The sequence below is a fragment of the Sebastes fasciatus genome, chromosome 11 (assembly GCF_043250625.1).
Source record: "Sebastes fasciatus isolate fSebFas1 chromosome 11, fSebFas1.pri, whole genome shotgun sequence".
Lineage (NCBI taxonomy): Eukaryota > Metazoa > Chordata > Actinopteri > Perciformes > Sebastidae > Sebastes > Sebastes fasciatus.
The window spans coordinates 10,028,388-10,048,461 of record NC_133805.1 but is presented as its reverse complement, the minus strand read 5'-3'; the positions used below and the strand labels follow the sequence as shown (position 1 = coordinate 10,048,461).

The window sequence follows — 20,074 nt, the reverse complement described above, 5'->3', positions numbered from 1 at the left end:
AAAGCTACGGTCTCCTCCGAGTACTACGACCGCCGCCAACACTGTTTAACAGACGGTCTTAACTAGATATACCTTTGCTTCCGTATAGTTTGTGTTGGAGTTTGAGTCTGAACAGCGTAGCCACATGCGAGCACGCATATGCGGGGCGCGCATGGGAAACCGACCCGGTAGATTTATACGTGTAAAAAGTTGCAAACAGTCCCTTTAATTAAAGAGAAAAAAAACGGCTCTCGGACGGGAGCCGGCTCTTATGGTACATGTCCACAGGGGCGTTTTTTATCGCGAGGCGACGCGACGCTTCCCAACATTGGACGCTTGGTGGGCTGTCCCTAGAAACAAGGCACTCGGCTCCTGATTGGACGAACGCTTTCCCGCTGTTGGCTGCTGCTTCAAACCGGAACCAGTATGGAGGCTCGTTTGGAAACTTTCTTCTCTTATTTCACGAAAATAGTTCACCGAAATGTGTCTCTGAAAACATTTGAGGCGAGAAATAAGCCATGCAGTTGCTGAATATCTTTATTTTGGATCGACAACGTTTATTTTAAAAGATCTTCGGGAGTTTCGAGAGGCGGCGAGTCGCGTCGGACGCCCGTGATTTGCATAAAGTAGCCAGGACTTTAACTTTATGCAAATGAGGAGCGGGCTTCCTGCATGCCTAGTCTCTCGAATCGCGACGCCACGCTACCGGAATGCATTGCGCGGCTGCTTGCATAGACAATGAATGGGGAGCGTGGAAAGCACGGAGCCTGTGGACACGTACCATTATCGTTCACTTAAAAAGAGCCGGCTCTTTGAACCGGCTCGTTCGATACCGACACATCACTACTAGAATCAAAGCTCCTGCTCGCTCGCGAACTGGATGCTGACAGGCGGCGGCGCGCGGCGCGGTGCGGTCATCATGCAAAGGTTACTACACTGGATCAGCCTCACTAGAGAGGAGGCTCTGAAGAAGAAGAAGAAGAAGCCGCTTCACCGCAGCAGCAGGACCCGGAGCACCGAGGAGCAGCTCAACACGAGAGACGAGTAGCCGATCAAACACACAAAGACACACAAACCCTCCGAGGACTCCTCACTACTGTTATAACTGGGCTTAACGGCCGGCAGGTGTTTAAAGACGATGGACGCAAGTTGTGTTTTTCCGCGGACGACGGCGGCAGTTGGCTCCTCTCGGCGGTAAAGTGGCTTCATGAGTGTCCAAAGTAACAGTGGAAGTGGTGGTGGAAGTTTGGAGGCGACGCCATCTTGGTCGCAGCTCTCCTCGTCCCCGACGGTTTCTCAACAACATATAACGGCGACCGCGAAGAGCAAGGAAGGTATATATACTACATTAACCTATACATTACAGCTCCGACCGGACGACTCCTATTCCACCTCTTACAGGCTCTCCTTAGCGAGGAGAAGTGGATTATTCTGACCGTGTCGAGCTGAAGAAAAAAAAATGGATGTCAAGTTCAGTGTGATGCCGTGAAGCCAAACGTGAAGCCAAACGTCAGCTGTCAGTTCAGCTGATGGCCAGTCTGAGTAGCAGCGAGCTATCATGTCTGCACAAAGGAACAGCTAGATGGTTTGTCAGCTTACATGATGTATACTTGTCAACTCGTAGCTGATAACAGTGTTGTTGTTGTTGTTGTTGTTGTAGTTTTATAGCATTCACCCCTCCTATCAACAGCTATCTAGTTGGATGTGTAGCTATATGCATTAATGCATTACAATGCATCGTCCTGCTGCTATAAACTTAAACAACAGGCCCTGGTTTGTACCTTTTTTTGTGTTCAGTTTGGATGCTTCTCCACACTGTTATTTACTCGAGCTGCTGGATGTGATGTGACAAGTATCACAAGTGTTAGCTATAGTTATAATCTTACAGCTATTTAGTTACAGGACATGATCTTTGTTAAAATAATATTTAGACAGCTTTTAGTGTGAATAAGTCACACATGATAACATCAACAGCTATCTAGTTGGATATGTAGCTATATGCATGCAGACATTAATGCATTATAATGCATCGTCCTGCTGTTATAGACTTAAACAACAGGCCCTGGTTTGTACCTTTTTTTTATCCAGTTTCGATGCATCTGCTTCTCCACACTTTATTTACTCGAGTTGCTGGATGTGATGTGACAAGTATCACAAGTGTTAACTATAGTTATAATCTTACAGTGGTAGTTTTATAACATTAGCCCCCCCCCTTATCAACAACTATCTAGTTGGATATTATACAACGTAGGTATGCATGCACACATTAATGCATTACAATGCATCGTCCTGCTGCTATAAACTTAAACAACAGGCCCTGGTTTGTACCTTTTTTTGTGTCCAGTTTGGATGTTTTTCCACACTGTTATTTACTCGAGTTGCTGGATGTGATGTGACAAGTTTCACAAGTGTTAGCTATAGTTATAATCTTACAGCTATAAGCATATTAGTTACAGGACATGATCTTGTTAAAATAATATTTAGACAGCTTTTTGTGTGAATAAGACACACATAATAACATTCACCCCCTCCTATCAACAGCTATCTAGTTGGATATGTAGCTATGCATGCAGACATTAATGCATTACAATGCATCGTCCTGCTGCTATAAACTTAAACAACAGGCCCTTTTTGTCCAGTTTGGAACATCTGCTTCTCCACACTTTATTCACTCGAGTTGCTGGATGTGATGTGACAAGTTTCACAAGTGTTACAAGCTATCATGTTTGCACAAAGGAAGAGCTAGCTTGTTTGTTAGCTTACATGATGTATACTTGTCAACTCGTAGCTGATAACAGTGTTGTTGTTATAACATTCACCCCCTCCTATCAACAGCAATCTAGTTGGATATGTAGCTATGCATTCAGACACATTAATGCATTACAATGCATCGTCCTGCTGCTATAAACTTTAACAACAGGCCCTGGTTTGTACCTTTGTTTTGGTCCAGTTTGGATGCTTCTCCACACTGTTTGTTGAGACTTTATTGACTCGAGTTGCTGGATGTGATGTGACAAGTATCACAAGTGTTAGCTAAAGTTATAATCTTACGGCTATAAGCATATTAGCTACAGGACATGATGTAGTTAAAATAATATTTAGACAGCTTTGGTGTGAATAAGTCTGCCTTATAATTACTGTACTGAGGTTATTGTTTAATAACTGATTTTCAATGAGACATGTTGATGTACAATACAAAATAATATGAAGTTCTAGCTATGCATGTGCTTCTCCACACTGTTTCGAGACTTCATTTGCTCGAAACAGTGTAGCTATGCATGCATACACATTAATGCATTACAATGCATTGTTCTGCTGCTATAAACTTAAACAACAGGCCCTGGTTTGTACCTTTTTTTTGGTCCAGTTTGGAAGCTTCTCCACACTGTTATTTACTCGAGTTGCTGGATGTGATGTGACAAGTATCACAAGCATTAGCTATAGTTATAATCTTACAGTGGCAGTTTTATAACATTCACCCCCTTATCAACAGCTATCTATTTGGATATTAAACAACATAGCTATATGCATGCATACATTAATGCATTACAATGCATCGTCCTGCTGCTATAAACTTAAACAACAGGCCCTGGTTTGTACCTTTTTTTTGTGTCCAGTTTGGATGCTTCTCCACACTGTTTGTTGAGACTTTATTGACTCGAGTTGCTGGATGTGATGTGCCAAAAACAGTGATCACAAGTGTTAGCTATAGTTTATAATCCTACAGCTAAGCATATTTAGTTACAGGACATGATATTGTTAAAATAATATTTAGACAGCTTTTAGTGTGAATAGGTCTGCGTCATAATTACTGTACTGATGTTTAATAATTAATTTCCAACTAGAGACATGTTGATATACAATGCAAAATAATATGAAGCTTTATTTACTCGAGTTGCTGGATGTGATGTGACAAGTATCACACGTGTTAGCTATAGTTAGCTACAGCTTTTAGTTTGAATAAGTCTGCGTTATAATTACTGTACTGATGTTATCGGTTAATAATTAATTTTCATGTTGATGTACAATACAAAATTAACACTGTAATATGAAGCTCTAGCTCTATGTGGATTAATTAAGCTTAATCACTCTCTCTCCAGTTGTCCTTAGGTAACCTCACCACAACAGGCCTTGTTGTGCTCTCGCTCACTGTTTCACTGCTTCAGGGAGGTTTCATAATGTCCATTATGCCTTTTAGGGCTTGCCCCTGTGCCAGAAAGCTATGTAAAGATGACAGCCAGGAAATGTCCAATAAGGAAGCAAACACTTGCAGCAGCAGTAGTCAGCAGGGAGCAGAGGACCCTTGTGTGTGTGTGTCTCTCCCTGGAAACTGGTTGTCATAGAACAAGACATACTGCTTGTGTGAGGATCATTTTATGAACATTGTGGTTCATATTTACAGTATGGTCTACCACTCAGATTTCTGCAAATCTGGCTTTATAGTGAGGGAATGTAAAAGTCTGCAAACGTCTGTTTGGTCTGTGTCATTGATGCTCACATGTAGCATTTGAATTTGACTGCTATCTATTCCTCATTGCCTGTGCAGCTTGTAGAAAGAAAGATGGAGTAAAACTACCAGTTTATCTCAGCTGCTGTTGTGCTCTTTTCTGCGAGGCTTTCTGAGGGGCATCCCTAAATATCACAGACTAGTTAAGCACCGTGCAATGAGGGCATCGTGACAGTTTAACTTTATGGGATAATAGAAGGGCTGGTTGGAAGTTTTTTTTGTGCAGCCTCGACTCTTCTCCCTCCTGACTTCCCAGCGGTAGAATGACCTTCCTGCTTAAGTTAGAAATGCAATGTCACTCATCTGCAGTGTCTTCCATCACTGCATGAAAGTGCATCTTTTAAAGCGCTACTGCCCAGTTGAATCAAATCAATTTTCTATTTTTATCCTCTAATCACTCTAATTTTCCTCTAATCCTCCCACAGATACTTCTCTCAGTGCCCATTTTTTGTATTCCTTTCTAGTAGTCGCAGAAAAATGTTCAGGGCTCAATTTATTCTGTTGTACTTGTCGCCACTGTTTGCTTGTAATGGTGAGATAATGTAACCTTACTCTGTTGATCAGGCCCCATGGAGGAGCTGCACAGCCTGGACCCCAGGAGACAGGAGTTGCTGGAGGCCAGGTTCACAGGAGCCGTCAGTGGCAACACGGGAGGCAGCACTGGGAGTACCAGCGGAGGTGCTAAGGTAACCGCAATACAGAAAGAAAAATTAAGCCTTATTATTGAGATGCGTCATACACAAACACACTCAGGAACTCAACAGCGTCATGAGCTAATTTTGTGCATTCCCTGTTTCCTCACTGATAAAGGATTAAACAGCTTTGTTTTTAGTCACAATCTTTGCTCACTATACTTTTTACTCAAGAAATTGGCTACATTGTTATAGATGTCAATAACAAGTAATCTCCGATCTCAAGTTCTAATAATACTAGTGACAACAACCAGTGCTTGCTTGCAGCAGAAAGAATGCGGTAGACAAGTTGTAGCAGTCTTGAGGCTTGCGTTCGTCAGTGACTAACTCCTAGGCCATCAGAAAATACTACCTCAGCAAGAGGGACTTTTTTTGTAGGCCGGAAAACAAACACCACACCCAGGTTCCCATGGTGGAAAAGCAGGTAAAAGTTCCTGTTTTCCTATTAAAAAAAAAAAAAGGGAAGAATCCTGTAAATGATCATGTGGTGGAAAAGAGCCAAGTGACACACCTAAACAATCACTGAAGATCTGGATTCCTATGAGACGTGTCAGACTAGAGGCCTGGCCCCCAAGTCTTTGTTTCAATTTTGTTTGTATATGAGGGTTGCTGAGCTTTGATAGCACCACGCACACCTGAGGAGAATATTTTCATATTGTATGTGTTCACTTATTTGTTTGAATTCTCTCTCTGTGCGCAGGGTCTGGCAAATGAATCCTCCAACCACAGCTATGGCAGTCTGGGCTCGTCTAGCGACAAGGAGTCAGAGGTAAAACACACAGGCAGACACAGTTATTTTTGCAATGGGCATGCATGACTGTTGGTTTATTTCGAGAAGACAGAACAAAAGACATTTCAATTAAATATGACTGACTTTATTGCACAGATACCAACAGTGAAGGCTGGTTAGACACAGTTGCATGCTCTCATTACATCCTCGCTCTGCCCACTCGTCTTTCTGTCTCTCCCACTACCTCCACCTCTCCTTCTCTTCTCCTCTTAGAACTCTGATTTGAAAAGAGGGAGCTCCCCTGCCTACTCAGTATGTACTCTTTCTTCCTGCTGCTCTTTCCTGCTGAACACCACAGCTCGAACCAGCTTTGTTAGGTAAAACACAAGGGATTTATGCCTTTTCTTTTCCTCTCCTCTCTCTCTCTTATTTCATATCGATTCACAGACCCCGGAGAAGAAGCACTCTGAATCGTCCAGAGGGAGGAAAAGGAAAGCCGACACCTATTCAGAGAGTAGTCAAGGTACGACGGACACCTGCGAAAAAATCTGTATAATCTATGCTATCACTGATGGCTTGCATTAAATCTTTGTTCAACTTTCTATGCAGGGAAGACCTCCACACGTGGGCCCAAGATCAGCGATTACTTTGATGTGAGTATCACAGCTACTCCCGTCCTTCCAAAATGTTACACTCGGTTTTCATTTTGAACCAGGTTTTTTTTAAGTTTGCCCATTTTCTCTGCAAAGTTCCAGGGTGGAAATGGATCCAGTCCGGTCAGAGGCCTCCCATCAGCTCGCCGCTCTCCACAGAACTCGCACTCGGCCCCGGGCTCAATCGTGAGTGCTTCACAAACAGTGGAAATGCTTTGCACAAGGATTATTGATGAGTTATTTGCACATGTGAGTCTCTACAAGGTTTAAAAATACCTCTTTGTCTGTAGATCCGGCAGAACAGCTCCTCTCCTACGAGTCTGTGTTTTGGGGAACACAATCCTAAAGCCTCCTCCAGCAAGTGTGTCCAGGTAATGTGACGCATGCATGACACACTTCATTGTAAATTTACTAGGGGTGTAACAATTTCAAGTCTACATCTGGAAATCGATCAAAATCAAAAGCAGAACCGTCAATTAATTCTCTCTCCGCCCCCGCCTACTCGCATGCAATCGAAGGAATAATACAGCTCTACTCAAGAAATGTAACAGCCACCCCACTCGTGGTTAACACTATAAACCAGCACGGAAATCTCAATTACCAAAATAAGCCACCATGTTCTGAACAGACACATTACATTACAAACACTAACGAAAGTAACATTTGCATTTTGGAAAAGAAAACAGCAAACTTAAACTACTCAGTCCAGCCCTCAGGACTAGGCAGGCATGATGGGAAATGTGGGCCCTCCCTGTTGCTACGATACTCAGGGCACTTCCTGCATGCCTATGGCATTTTACACTGCATGAATTAGCCTAGCGACTAGCAGACTTTATTTAGTTAGTTTCCTTACTCATCATGGCTCTCCTACTCTTACTTGGTTTAACATTAAGTCACTGCATCTCCTGACAGAACAACACCACGGTTGAATTTCAGCCTATATGCACGTTTTCAACGTTGTTGAATCAGAGCAGCTGATATTGGTAGCGAGAGCAACTAGCTAGCTGGACTGCAGAGTGCCGTCTCTCAACAGCGTCCTAAGCTCTGCCTCCGCCCTCGATGACACACAGCGATCAGAGGAGAGAGAGAAAAAAGCGCGACAGTAAATGACAACAAAACCGTATTTTTGTAGATTACAGCACACTTGTAATGTCCTGCAGAAGGATTTCTGTTTTGTTTTTGTAATGATTATGTACTGAGCTGGTTCACACAGATACTGATATTGAAAAGATGCAGGTTTTCATATTGTAGACTGTTGTAGTCTACTTTTTTAAACACTTTCTAAATAAAAACTGAGTTAAGCTCTCTTTTGAATGTAGAATTTGAAAGTGTAAATGACAGCTGTCAGGGCATAAAACCAATGATCTGTTGATCTTTATGAATCAAGACTCCATAGTCTAACAATGGCATGTTTAAATCGAATCGTGACCTTAAAATCAAAAGTCAAATCAAAACATGGATTTAGAGAATCGTGACACCCCCTAACATTTGCTGATACACCTCTGACTGGTTCCTCTCTGTCCGAATCCTTTTAGACGGAGTTAACAGGCCTGAAACTTGCTGCTCTGGAGAGCAACAAGAGTCTGGACCTGGAAAAAAAAGAGGGGCGAATAGACGACCTGCTCAGGGTGAGTACAGCGTCCACAACCTGAGTTTTCATGGAGGACAACTATCTTGTGTATATCAGGTTATCATGTCATGTTATATAACTACACAACCAACCTTAATGCAGTCCCTGCTGTCTTTCCTTAACAGGCTAACTGTGACCTGCGGAGACAGATAGATGAACAGCAAAAACTCCTGGAGAAATACAAGGAGAGGCTCAATAAGTGCATCACCATGAGCAAGAAACTGCTCATAGAGAAGGTACCTGTCTTTACATGCATGCACTGTACATGTTTATAAAAGATTAAGATGTTTTTTATCCTTTTTGGACAGGAAGAAAAACAAACTGACAGAGACACAGCCCACTGTTTCTAAGACTAACAGAGACACTATATCATCTTATCATGTTCTTACATTTAATGTGTTAGCAACATGAAAGTGCCTACTTACACACATGCAACTGAAATAGAGCTGAAATACAACTTTTCTGATAATAAGTCCAGTATTCTCTGGTGTTTTAGCTCTGCTTTGGTCCAACTCCTGAGAGGAAAACTCTGTCCGTGGGTTGGTAGATCTTTGAATCTCTTCACCAGCCACCTACGTTCTTTAGGTGTCCACCATTTCGGGACTGGAGTTGCATAGAGCTGCACAGTGGTGGTGGGATTTAGTGTACAAGCAACCTTGTCACAATACACGTCATTTGATGTAGTGATATTGAAATATTCCTGAATGGGGCTTTAATATGTATTTAATAGGGATCGACCGATTATTGGCCGCGATATTCTGCATTTTTACGAATCGTTATTTATTTTTTTCAACAGCCAATAAAACAAATTCATTGAAAAATGCACTAATTTGGCTCTGATGCAGCTGCCTGTCTCTGTCTGTATTCACCACTCTGTAGTTTCACTCAATGTCCCGTCCACAGCACAATCTGATTGGTTACACACACAAAAGATATCCTATCAACACCACTGAAGGCTTCTGTGCCACAGACGGGCAAAGACGAACAGACTGGAGCTGCTCCGTTGAGCGAGCGGAGCTTTGTGTCGAACGCAAGGCAGCAGATATTACTGAAGTTGTAACAAATATCCTCTACGCTGACAGTAACAGAAACACCCAGTGATTCCGCTGGTAACGTTCTGCTGTTAGTACTGGATGTAGCTTCCGCTGTAGTACAAGAGAGGAAGAGTGAGACGGCGCCTGGACCCGTGGCGAGAGATGTGACCAGATTATCATAGTTTATATAAAAATGCAGCGCAGTGAGGACACGGACATTTCATACCACCAGACGTGTATATAAAGCGACATGCGCCTTCAACACTGCGTTGGGCCCATATGAGTCAGCCGTCAGTCTGTTTGTCACTGTTAGGAGAGACTTCAGTCTGCAGGGTAGTTCATACATAAAGAAGAGAATTATAGAGTTATATTACAGTCTCTCTTGCCCCCTCCCTCCCCTTGGGGAAAACGTGCAGTATTGGAGCATTACACTCAACCAACACCAGGGAAGACAGACTGCAATACATGCAAAGAAGGTGTCAGCGTGGGAAGAGCAATGGCTCTTGCAAATATCAGTTATCGGCCTCCTTGGTTACTAATAATCGGTATCGGCCTGAAAAAAATATCGGTTGATCCCTAGTATTTAACTTTAAAGGTGCAATTTATAACATTCAGCCACGAGATGTTGCATTCCCTCTAGAAGTGGGAACCGAACGTCCGATATCTTCCACAGAGATAAACAAAACATTTGGACCAGTCAAAATTTTTAAAACGATATATTCATATTCATAATAATGTTTTTTTTAGGAAAAGTTACTTTTATTCGACACCTTTCTAAAAGCTCTGTGGATGTATTTGTGTTATCAATAACACCTTTTAAAAATAAATGTACCTACAACACATTAAGTCTGGGTGGAGAGAGGTTATGGGTGAGGGCTTCTTGTCACATTGTTGTTTGTCTAACATGTGCCTGTTTTTTGTGAACAGAGCACTCAGGAGAAGCAGTCGTGTCGTGAGAAGAGCATGCAGGACCGCCTCCGTCTCGGTCACTTCACCACTGTCAGACACGGAGCGTCCTACACGGAGCAGTGGACGGACGGATACGCATTCCAGAACCTGATCAAGTGAGAGACGAGCAAACGCATGCACAGTTTACCATCCAATTACATGATTCTGCGTAGGGCATTGCAGCTCAAAACCGTGTTGAATGGTCAGAAATACAGTGGCTTTAAAGTGGATGTTCTGATATGAAAGGCTGTTTATTGTCTGCTACATAATTTCCCGTATTCATTGTCCACTTCTCTGTGCAGGCAACAGGAGGGCATCAACCAGCAGAGGGAGGACATAGAGCGACAGAGGAAGCTGCTGGCCAAGAGGAAGCCTCCAAACCCTGCATCTCCCTCCCTCTCAGTGGCCACCACCTCTGAACCCAAGCAGCGCAAAGCTAAGGTGGTCAACGGCAACGACTCCGACCCCTTCCTCAAGCCCTCCTTGCCTCAGCTGTGAGTACACTGAAATTACTAAAACTACACATTGTCAGTGAAAAACTGGAAGACGTTGGACCTTAAAGAATGAGAGATGACTGTCCCGTATGTATTATTGTGACTGTTGAACTCTTAGTAGCCAAACATCAGAAGCCTCATTTAGATCCACTTTTCTTCACAATTCCTTTTCAATTGGAGGCTTAAAGAATTAATTGCAAGATGACTTGGAGTTGAATTATCAAGACTCCTGTAGTCCGATATGAATATTCCAAATAAAGTGTTTTTCTGAGATATTGTTTCTGTCCGGAGATTTTGACTTGTCCATATTTTTGCAGACTGACCCTCGCTGAGTACCACGAGCAGGAAGAGATCTTCAAGCTCCGCCTTGGACATCTGAAGAAGGTCAGTAGAATAAAAATATTCAATCAATAACAAGATATTGTGACCATAAGGCGTTTTGATCTAGTGTAATGGGTGTAAAGTTTACATTGAAACACTGAAAATGTAATACCAACAATGCATCAGTGGTTATGCATTCAGTTTGAAATGGCCGCTGGTGTCTTTACCTCAACCAATCCATGAGGGCGCCGGGATCCTCGTCCGACTTTACTTTCTTTCAGAGGCTGTAGCAGGCTCAGTTTTAGAGCTAGACTAACTAGAAGACCTAAGGCGTCTAATGGTGCCAACCCTGTCATGTTAGCATATCGGGAAGGAGGCTCAATAACGCTCCAAAGTTGGGCAAAATTTTGGTGAGGAAAAACTGGCATTGTGATTTTCAAAGGGGTCCCTTGACCTCTGACCTCCAGATATGTGAATTAAAATGAGTTCTATTGATACCCACGAGTCTCCCCTTTACAGACAGGCCCACTTTATGATAATCACATGCAGTTTTGAACAGACTGCATGCAAAAAAGCTGCATGGTTTCTGGTCAAAACTGCATGTGATTATCATAAAGTGGGCCTGTATTTCAATTATTATTATTTTTAATTTACGACTAGAACAACTTGACACACAGTGTGAGCTGCATCTCAAATTAATCTTCAGGTTCCCAGCTTTCAGATTAAATAAAAAGCTTGATTGTATACATGTTTGTTTTTTTAAGTGCATGAATGTTCAAACAGGAAAATAATCTCACATGGTGTGTTTGTGCAGGAGGAAGCTGAGATCCAGGCAGAGCTGGAGCGGTTGGAGCGGGTGAGGAACCTCCACATCAGAGAGCTGAAGAGGATAAACAACGAGGACAGCTCAGCGTAAGTCTGTTCTACATACAGTACCATAACATGCCACGTAGCCTTAATGGTTAAGACTGGGACTAAAAATCTTCTTAATTCTTTAATGCTTTATTCTGTCAATACAAAACATTTAAGTAATAGAGAATGTCTTTTGTAGTTAAAAGTAGAGATGTTCCGATACCACTTTTTCCTTACCGATTCCAATAACTGAACTTGCGGTATCTGCGATACCAAGTACCGATCTGACACCAGCGTGATAAAAAAAATATATATAGTTATTATTATTAGTTATTTAACAGCTGTTTACTGCTGACCATATATAGATGTGATATAATTCCTATCTCTGTTGTATGGCCTGGCTCAGATTAAACCCTTTGTAAAACGTGAACAAATACATACAGAGAATGAATGCAAAATCACTTTCTTTCATCACATCGCTGTTTTTAAGTTGTCTATGTACATTGTATCTGTCCCGATCAAATGGACCATGAAATGAAATGAAAGCTAGGAATAAATAACTGTATTCTCTTAGCTGTCTCTTCAGTGGACAGCCTGTGTGCTAATTTACTTACTTTACTTATTACTTAAATTACTTATCGCCGTTTTACTTGTTGGATTTTCCACTGTGAAATGTTTTCCAAATGGCTGACGTTACCGTTACACGCTCCACTAGCGTCCGCACCGTTGTTGTTTGCTATCGTCACGTGACAAACTACCTGCAATCAGTTCTTCTTCGCTGCTCTAAAACAGTAGTTGCGAGAGGCAGCCATGATACATCCAGAGCGACAGCACAGTGAAGGCTACTGTTTTGGGGTGGCGAAGAAGAATCGATTTCCTGTTTAACAAGTTGATTTTTTTTTTTTCTGGGTTAATAATTCATGGTATCGGATCGGTGCATAGACTGGTGTACTCGCCGATACCCGATACAGAATTTTGGGCAGTATCGGACGCATTTTTGGGATACTGGTGGTATCGGTATCAGAACAACTCTAGTTAAAAGATATTAATGGACGTGCAATAAAATAGTTTTTGCGAAGCGCTTGTTTAAGAGGTGGAAGCACTGTGAGCATAACATGTTGTACCTCCTCACGCAGGTTTAAAGACCATCCTACCCTGAATGAGAGGTACCTGCTGCTGCACTTGCTGGGCAGGGGCGGCTTCAGTGAAGTCTACAAGGTAATGCCTGTGTGGTTGAACTAGTTGTTTTTTTCTATTCCCTCTCTCTGTGAAGTCTAGAGACAAAATGTGTGTTTTTCTTGTCGCACACAGGCTTTCGACCTGTTTGAGCAGCGCTACGCAGCTGTTAAAATCCACCAGCTCAACAAGAACTGGAGAGAGGAGAAAAAGGAGAACTACCACAAGTAGGTCTCATATACACACACACACACACACACACACACAACTTGCACAAAGAAAAAAATGATTCTCCAGCAACTCTCACATTTTTATGTTGGCATTTATTTCCTTCCAGGCATGCATGCAGGGAGTACCGGATACACAAGCAGCTGGACCATCCCAGAATAGTCAAACTGTATGACTATTTCTCCCTGGATACTGACACGTGAGTCACCTCTGACCTCTGCAAGCTGCAGCCCTGTTGGGTTGACATAACCTGAGGTTATTTATCACCCAGCGCTGGGTTAAAAGGCATTTTTTACAGTGGCTTTAAAATAACACGATGAGATTCAAACCTTCGGAAAAAGGCCTTACCCAGTAAATATTCAAACAATGCACGTGTTGTCTGCCTAAAGGCTCTACGTAAGTGGGTGCTACACGTAAGAGCAAACATCATCGGGGGTGTTATCAGATTGAGAAAGAGTAAATGTATGATTCAGCATCAACATGCCCGGACAATGGAAAGCTATTTTTGAAGGTTTAATTGTTAACTAAGCACGTGAACCTTAGCCACCAAGAAGAGAGTTAAAGAAACTGGCAGCCAATGTTACGATACTGTGTATTTGTTCAGATAAACCATCTCTATTTTGAGTACAAAGGTTGAGCGTATGCCCAGCTCACATTGTACCATGTTAGCAAAGCTTTCCTTGAGGAACTGAGCAGCTGCCATTCACGACTGGGAACTTAAGTCAGGCTCATTCAGCAGCAGAAAGTCCTGACTCTGACCTCTGACCTCCATGTGGAGGAGGGGGAAGGGACATTTCTCCTTAGTTTTCAGTCTTTCCAGCTCTTAAAAGAAACCGAATGAGCCGTTGATCTTTCTACTTCAGGATCAATACAATGAGGACAGTATTGTCACTTTCTTGTTCTAAGAGTAAGCACAAATTACAAGTACTGTTGCCCTCGATTTGTTCACATTCAGATGTTGAATTTGATCTTTTTCTTTTTGTGTGTGTGTCCATCTCCAGGTTCTGCACAGTCCTGGAGTTCTGCGAAGGCAACGACCTGGACTTCTACCTGAAGCAAAACAAGCTGATGTCAGAGAAGGAGGCCCGCTCCATCGTCATGCAGATCGTCAGCGCCCTGCGCTACCTCAACGAAATCAAACCCCCCATCATCCACTACGACCTCAAACCCGGTGGGTCACATGTTCAAAAAGTTTTTGGGTGAATCATAATTAAATGTAGATTGAAAACGATAATACTGCTTTGTGTACAGCTAGTGCAGTGCCTGTTGAAAACATGCCTGTTCACTCTGTCTCACACACTGTACTGAGTCTCACTGTCTTGTGTGGTGCGCAGGTAACATCTTATTGGTGGATGGTACTGCGTGTGGAGAAATCAAAATCACAGACTTTGGCCTGTCTAAGATTATGGACGATGATAACTACGGCGTGGACGGGATGGACCTCACATCGCAGGGAGCAGGCACCTACTGGTAACACACACACACACACACACACACACACACCGATACCCCTCACAGACTGACACAGTAACGTGGGTCTTGATGGTCAATCTGAAAGGCTCAACACACATTATCCGTCTTGTATTCTTCACCATTCTCTTGTAGCATATTGTAGAGCTCTTATATTGTTCTATCAATATTATGTGAAGTGGATTGGGACAGTGATTTACAAGAAATTACCTTAAATACCTACCACTTATATGGTAGAAAATAATCATGGGAAAAAATTAGGGCTGTCAATCGATTAAAATATTTAATCGCGATTAATCACATGATTGTCCGTAGTTAACCACACATTTTTTATCTGTTCAAAATGTACCTCAAAGGGAGATTTGTCAAGTATTTAACACTCTTATCAACATGGGAGTGGGCAAATATGCTTGCTTTATGCAAATGTATGTATATATTTATTATTGTAAATCAATTAACAACACAAAACAATGACAGATATTGTCCAGAAACCCTCACAGGTACTGCATTTAGCATAACAAAATATGCTCAAATCATAACATGGCAAACTGCAGCCCAACAGGCAACAACAGCTGTCAGTGTGTCAGTGTGTTGACTTGACTATGACTTGCCCCAAACTGCATGTGATTATCATAAAGTGGGCATGTCTGTAAAGGGGAGACTCGTGGGTACCCATAGAACCCATTTTCATTCACATATCTTGAGGTCAGAGGTCAAGGGACCCCTCTGAAAATGGCCAGATGACAGATCAATTGCATTAATACGTTAAAGAAATTTGTGGTGTAACGTGTTATTATCACGTCAACTTCCACAGCCCTGGAAAAAGCCTTAATGCACTCTATATTACATTGTATGACATTGATTATATTCTGTTGTGTGTTTCAGGTACCTTCCTCCAGAGTGTTTTGTGGTGGGGAAGGAGCCGCCTAAAATCTCCAACAAGGTGGACGTCTGGTCCGTGGGAGTGATCTTCTTCCAGTGCCTCTACGGACGCAAGGTACAACACGAAAACACCACCTCAGAAGAAAATATTCACGTCCAGTAGATTGTTGAACATGGATTCAGTGGCTGTGTTGGGCTGTGCTTTGAATATGTGGGGAAAACATTTTTTCAGGTTCCACTCACAATAGTTGAAGCAAAGTTAAAGACTGGTGGTGATTTCATGTGTTTTGTTTTCCCAGCCGTTTGGCCACAACCAGTCACAGCAGGACATTCTCCAGGAAAACACCATCCTCAAAGCCACAGAGGTCCAGTTCCCTGCTAAACCACAGGCTAGCACAGAGGCCAAGGTAACACACACACACACACACACACACGTATTGATAACACAATGTTGATATGCAAAAATAAACTAAATGGGTTTTATTTCTATTTAAAAAAAAAGGAAAACAACGATTGGCAAGTAATGTAGTCGGTGTGTGTCAGAACATTGTGTAACACCGTGTAACACCGTGTAACACCGTGTAACACCGTGTAACACCGTGTAACACCGGTAACACAGCGGGAAGCCTAACCTCCAGTGATTTCCACACGTGACTACTGTCATTGTTAGTTTTCTCAGACTGCGTGATGACTATGTTTATTACACGGCTGTGTTGAATACTCGATTCTGATTGGTCAATCCTGGTGTTCTGCGGTCTGTAATTTCTGTATAACAGACCGTTGCTATGTATAACAGACCGTTGCTATGGGCGCAGTTCAGATGTCGGACTCTGGCGGACAGTTTTTGTGTCAAAATATTGATTTCTTCAGTAAGTAGCCGTGTAATAAACGGGATAATGTACAGCTAGCGGGTCATTGTTGTGAAAGGATCTCTGATGAGGGTGATGAGAGACCCTTCCACTTTGCGTCGTGCAGCATCGCCTTGTTGGGGATTCTTTCATAACAATGACCGGCTCGCTGTACATTATCCCTTACTTGCAATATTCCAGTATTAATCCAATAAAGATACCATTTTGGAGGATTACTAATTACCATGTAAATAGCATCTTTTGATTACCTTAAACCAGATATTGTCATAGAAGGCATTAGTGGTGGACCAATTGAATAAAATCTCTATATATCCTGAAGTTCAACTATAAAGAAGCATTTATAGTTTAAATAATCACATGGGTATGTCTGTTAATTAGTCAAACTATCAAGGTACTTTATCAACAAATCTTAAAATGCCATAAAGCATTCCTACTAAGTAATATGTTTAAATACAACCAGGGATATTAAAGGGGTAATAACCTCAGTATGAACAACAAAGCAAATATTAATCATCGCTCGGTACTTATCATCATTCTGCCCAACCCTCGTAGGCCGAGCACGCCCCCCCGAGCTTTCACACTATTTGTCTATTCAATGATATGTAAACATTCAGCTGGAACATCTGAATCATCTCTATAATGTGTAGCTATAAAAAGAACAGTTCAAAGTACAATATTTGCCACCGAGCAGACGAAAGGTAGATATCTCTAAGTAAATATGAAGAGTCTACACACTCACACACACTCTCACAGCCTGCAGCTCGTGTTTTATGCTACGTTCTGCTCCGCAGGCATTTATCCGACGCTGTCTGGCCTACCGCAAGGAGGACCGGTTTGATGTTCACCAACTGTGCTCGGACTCCTACCTCCTCCCCCACATGAGACGCTCAAACTCCTCCGGCTCGCTGCAGCCCTCCGCCTCATCTCTCCCCACCTACTGACTGGCTCTCTCACATGACTGACGAGGCGCTCTGGCCAATCTCAAGACGGGATTGTTGGAATCTGAGGATAATGGATCTTTTTTTTTCCCCAAATGGATGAATAAGCAACAGAGCAAGAATGAAATGGAAAACATGAGATGGGAGGGGGAGAAAAAAGTGAAGAAGTGGAAGAGGGATGCTCCCTTTTGCGTACGTTGTACAGAGTTGTGCCCCTTGAACTCAACGGTGTGAGATAGGGGGAAAGAACATAACTGGAAAATAGAAGGTGAAGAGAGAGAGGGGCAAGAATCGAAAGAGAGGCTCAGCGTTGTTTGGAGCCGGAAAAGAAAGTGGATTTCTGTTTGGACTATATTAAATAACCCCTTAAGGAGACATTTCAACACCTATAGGAGCTCCTAGACTCCCTGTCCTAACCCACCTCTCTTAGCTCTACATCTTACAAGATGGCTTAGAATTTATTCATCATGAAGCCGCTGTTATAGATGTTCTCTTGTTGCTGATTTGAGGATGGGCATTGACCGGCGGGGAACAGAAAAAAAGGGTTGAACACAGGTGTGTGCGTTGCAGAGAAGGTATGAGTGTGCATCTAATATGGGCTCGAGTAAACCAACCGTTGTTATGAGGCACAAAATGAATTTACCCTCATAGTCCCTCTGCACATGACGGGGGCTTCACTTAAAAGTGATGTGTTGTAACTCGATGATGGGACTCGACTAAAAAGAGGAAAAAAAAAAGAAGTTCCAGATTAAATTTCTGGGGTTTGATTTGCACTTCGGGTCCAGATCGTGGTGATCTGTGGTCTCACACATTTGGCATGAAGTACTACAGCGTGGGCTAGTTCTGAACTTAATCAGTAGCCAAGTCCTCCGTTCACATTTTTTCTTTTTGTTGCAAAGCAATTCAGATCTGCTGTTTTTTCTTTCTTTTTTTTACAGGAAGTGAATCTGTCTTAATCCATTTTTTGTTGTTCAGATAAGAGTCAAGATGTTTCAAACAGCAGGAGTATTACAGTACCATGTTGTCACTGATTGTCCTCATCAACCTGCCTGAAGAGAGTTGAACTGAGCTGAGGGGACGGGATCAGCTGTTACTGTACTGCAAAAGACTCTGGACACAGAACTTTAGTGTACATTTCATGTGCAGGAAAACATTACTCACTAGCAAATACATAATATCCTCGCTTCCCAGTGTCTCACTTTGCTCCGTTTATTTGTTTCCTCCTCAAAGCTGTTCTCAGTTTGCTGCTATAAATGTCGCTTTTAGTTTGTATTAACGTGTGAATGGTTTTCGCCTCGCATATGTGCATACTTGAACTGTGTGAAGAGGAACGCTCTCCAGAGCCCCTTTTTTTTCTGAAACTAGCACCCGCTGTGCTCTTAGGGAGTGGGAGGTGGGGTGCAACACGTTCTTCTGCCACCGACATCCAATGTCCACATGGGTTTTTGTTTATTTCCATGTACAAGTCCAACAAACATTATATGGAGCAAAGTCCCAGTATGCTGTGTAGTGAGTGAGGAATGGTCACACCTGAAGTGGGTGTGCGCTCCAGGTTGGCTGTGTTGCAGCATGATTTTACTGCAGCTAGAAATCAAATGGATATATCCAAATGTTGTCGTCCTGTAAATAAAACACTTACCTGTACGATGTTGTACGTGACATTATAAACCCTCTCACATACAGGCGAGTTGGCAACATGAAGCCTGTTCTACGAAGCGAGTTCAACATACCCAGGGTTATCTTCTCGTTATCTGGCTTAACTAACCCCTAACAACAGAGCTAAGTAATCCTACGACGCTGGTTATCTACTCGGTAAATCAATCCAGGGTTTCTCAATCTGGCTATGAGCTCGTTCACATTTCACAAACCAAGAGTAAACTATAATATTAGACAAATATGAAGAAGTTTAAACACAATCTAGGCTAAAATGAACACAGTTGAAGCTGCCAAATGCAGGAATGAATGCGTAAAATAACACACTTATTCATTCAACGGCCTGAAAAGTCAGATATACTCGTCTAGATGGGGCAGTGATATTATAAAAAAAACTTTCAGAATATAATGAATAAATAGATTACACTTCATTATGCCCTTTGACAAGATTGTGCCATGTGTGAAAATGTCTATTTCAGCCTTTCAGCTGCGTCCCGGACTCCGGCGGTGTGAAACGGACTTGAGAGAAAGTAAAAAAAATAAATATAAAAACATAATTCAAAGCGGTAAACACCCACAGCATACAGCCAGTGATCTGTTCTGCATTTGTCAGTTTAAACTGTTGTTTTTAGCCTGGATTATGACTGTAACTTCTTCATCTTTCTGTAATATTCATCATACAATCTGCGCACTGAGCTGTGATTGATCAGTAGGCGGTTGATGCTCCGGAGCAGGTTAGGTGTTCAGCATCAGTTACCATGGCGATCAACCCCGGTAGGAAGTGAACCACCGTCGTAGGACTAAAAAACCCTGAAGGGTTAAACCCTGAAGTTACCTCGCTCACCCCAAATCCTGCTTCGTAGTACAGGCCTCTGGACAATGCCTGAAGCACAACCGTGGCAAGAAGTCAGATAAAAGACAAGTGGGAGCAGTTAACAGCAAGCTGTGGGTGTCTCATCTTCTCGCTGCGCTCTCGCCTGCTTTTAAAGGCTCAATTGATTTTTCTTTTTTATGTGCA

At 42.4% G+C, this 20,074-nt stretch overlaps 1 protein-coding gene across 4 annotated transcripts; it reads left to right on the top strand.

Moving 5' to 3' along the window:
- The first annotated feature begins 821 nt into the window (after nucleotides 1–821).
- On the top strand, nucleotides 822–19,047 carry LOC141776722 (serine/threonine-protein kinase tousled-like 1-B). Of its 4 annotated transcripts, none has more exons than XM_074650489.1 (22): nucleotides 822–1,313; nucleotides 5,051–5,172; nucleotides 5,879–5,947; nucleotides 6,182–6,220; nucleotides 6,356–6,431; nucleotides 6,518–6,561; nucleotides 6,664–6,747; nucleotides 6,852–6,932; nucleotides 8,097–8,189; nucleotides 8,317–8,427; nucleotides 10,153–10,289; nucleotides 10,476–10,667; nucleotides 10,985–11,051; nucleotides 11,803–11,900; nucleotides 12,977–13,058; nucleotides 13,152–13,243; nucleotides 13,354–13,443; nucleotides 14,246–14,415; nucleotides 14,579–14,714; nucleotides 15,600–15,711; nucleotides 15,896–16,003; nucleotides 17,257–19,047. In XM_074650489.1, exons 1-22 carry the CDS (start codon nucleotides 1,187–1,189, stop codon nucleotides 17,404–17,406), a joined length of 2,280 nt encoding a protein of 759 aa, XP_074506590.1. In that variant the 5' UTR covers nucleotides 822–1,186; the 3' UTR covers nucleotides 17,407–19,047. The 4 variants fall into 4 exon arrangements, with proteins under 4 accessions (XP_074506590.1, XP_074506589.1, XP_074506592.1 ...); XM_074650488.1 differs by having other exon boundaries at nucleotides 6,658–6,747; XM_074650491.1 differs by lacking the exon at nucleotides 6,182–6,220.
- Nucleotides 19,048–20,074: the final 1,027 nt, after the last annotated feature.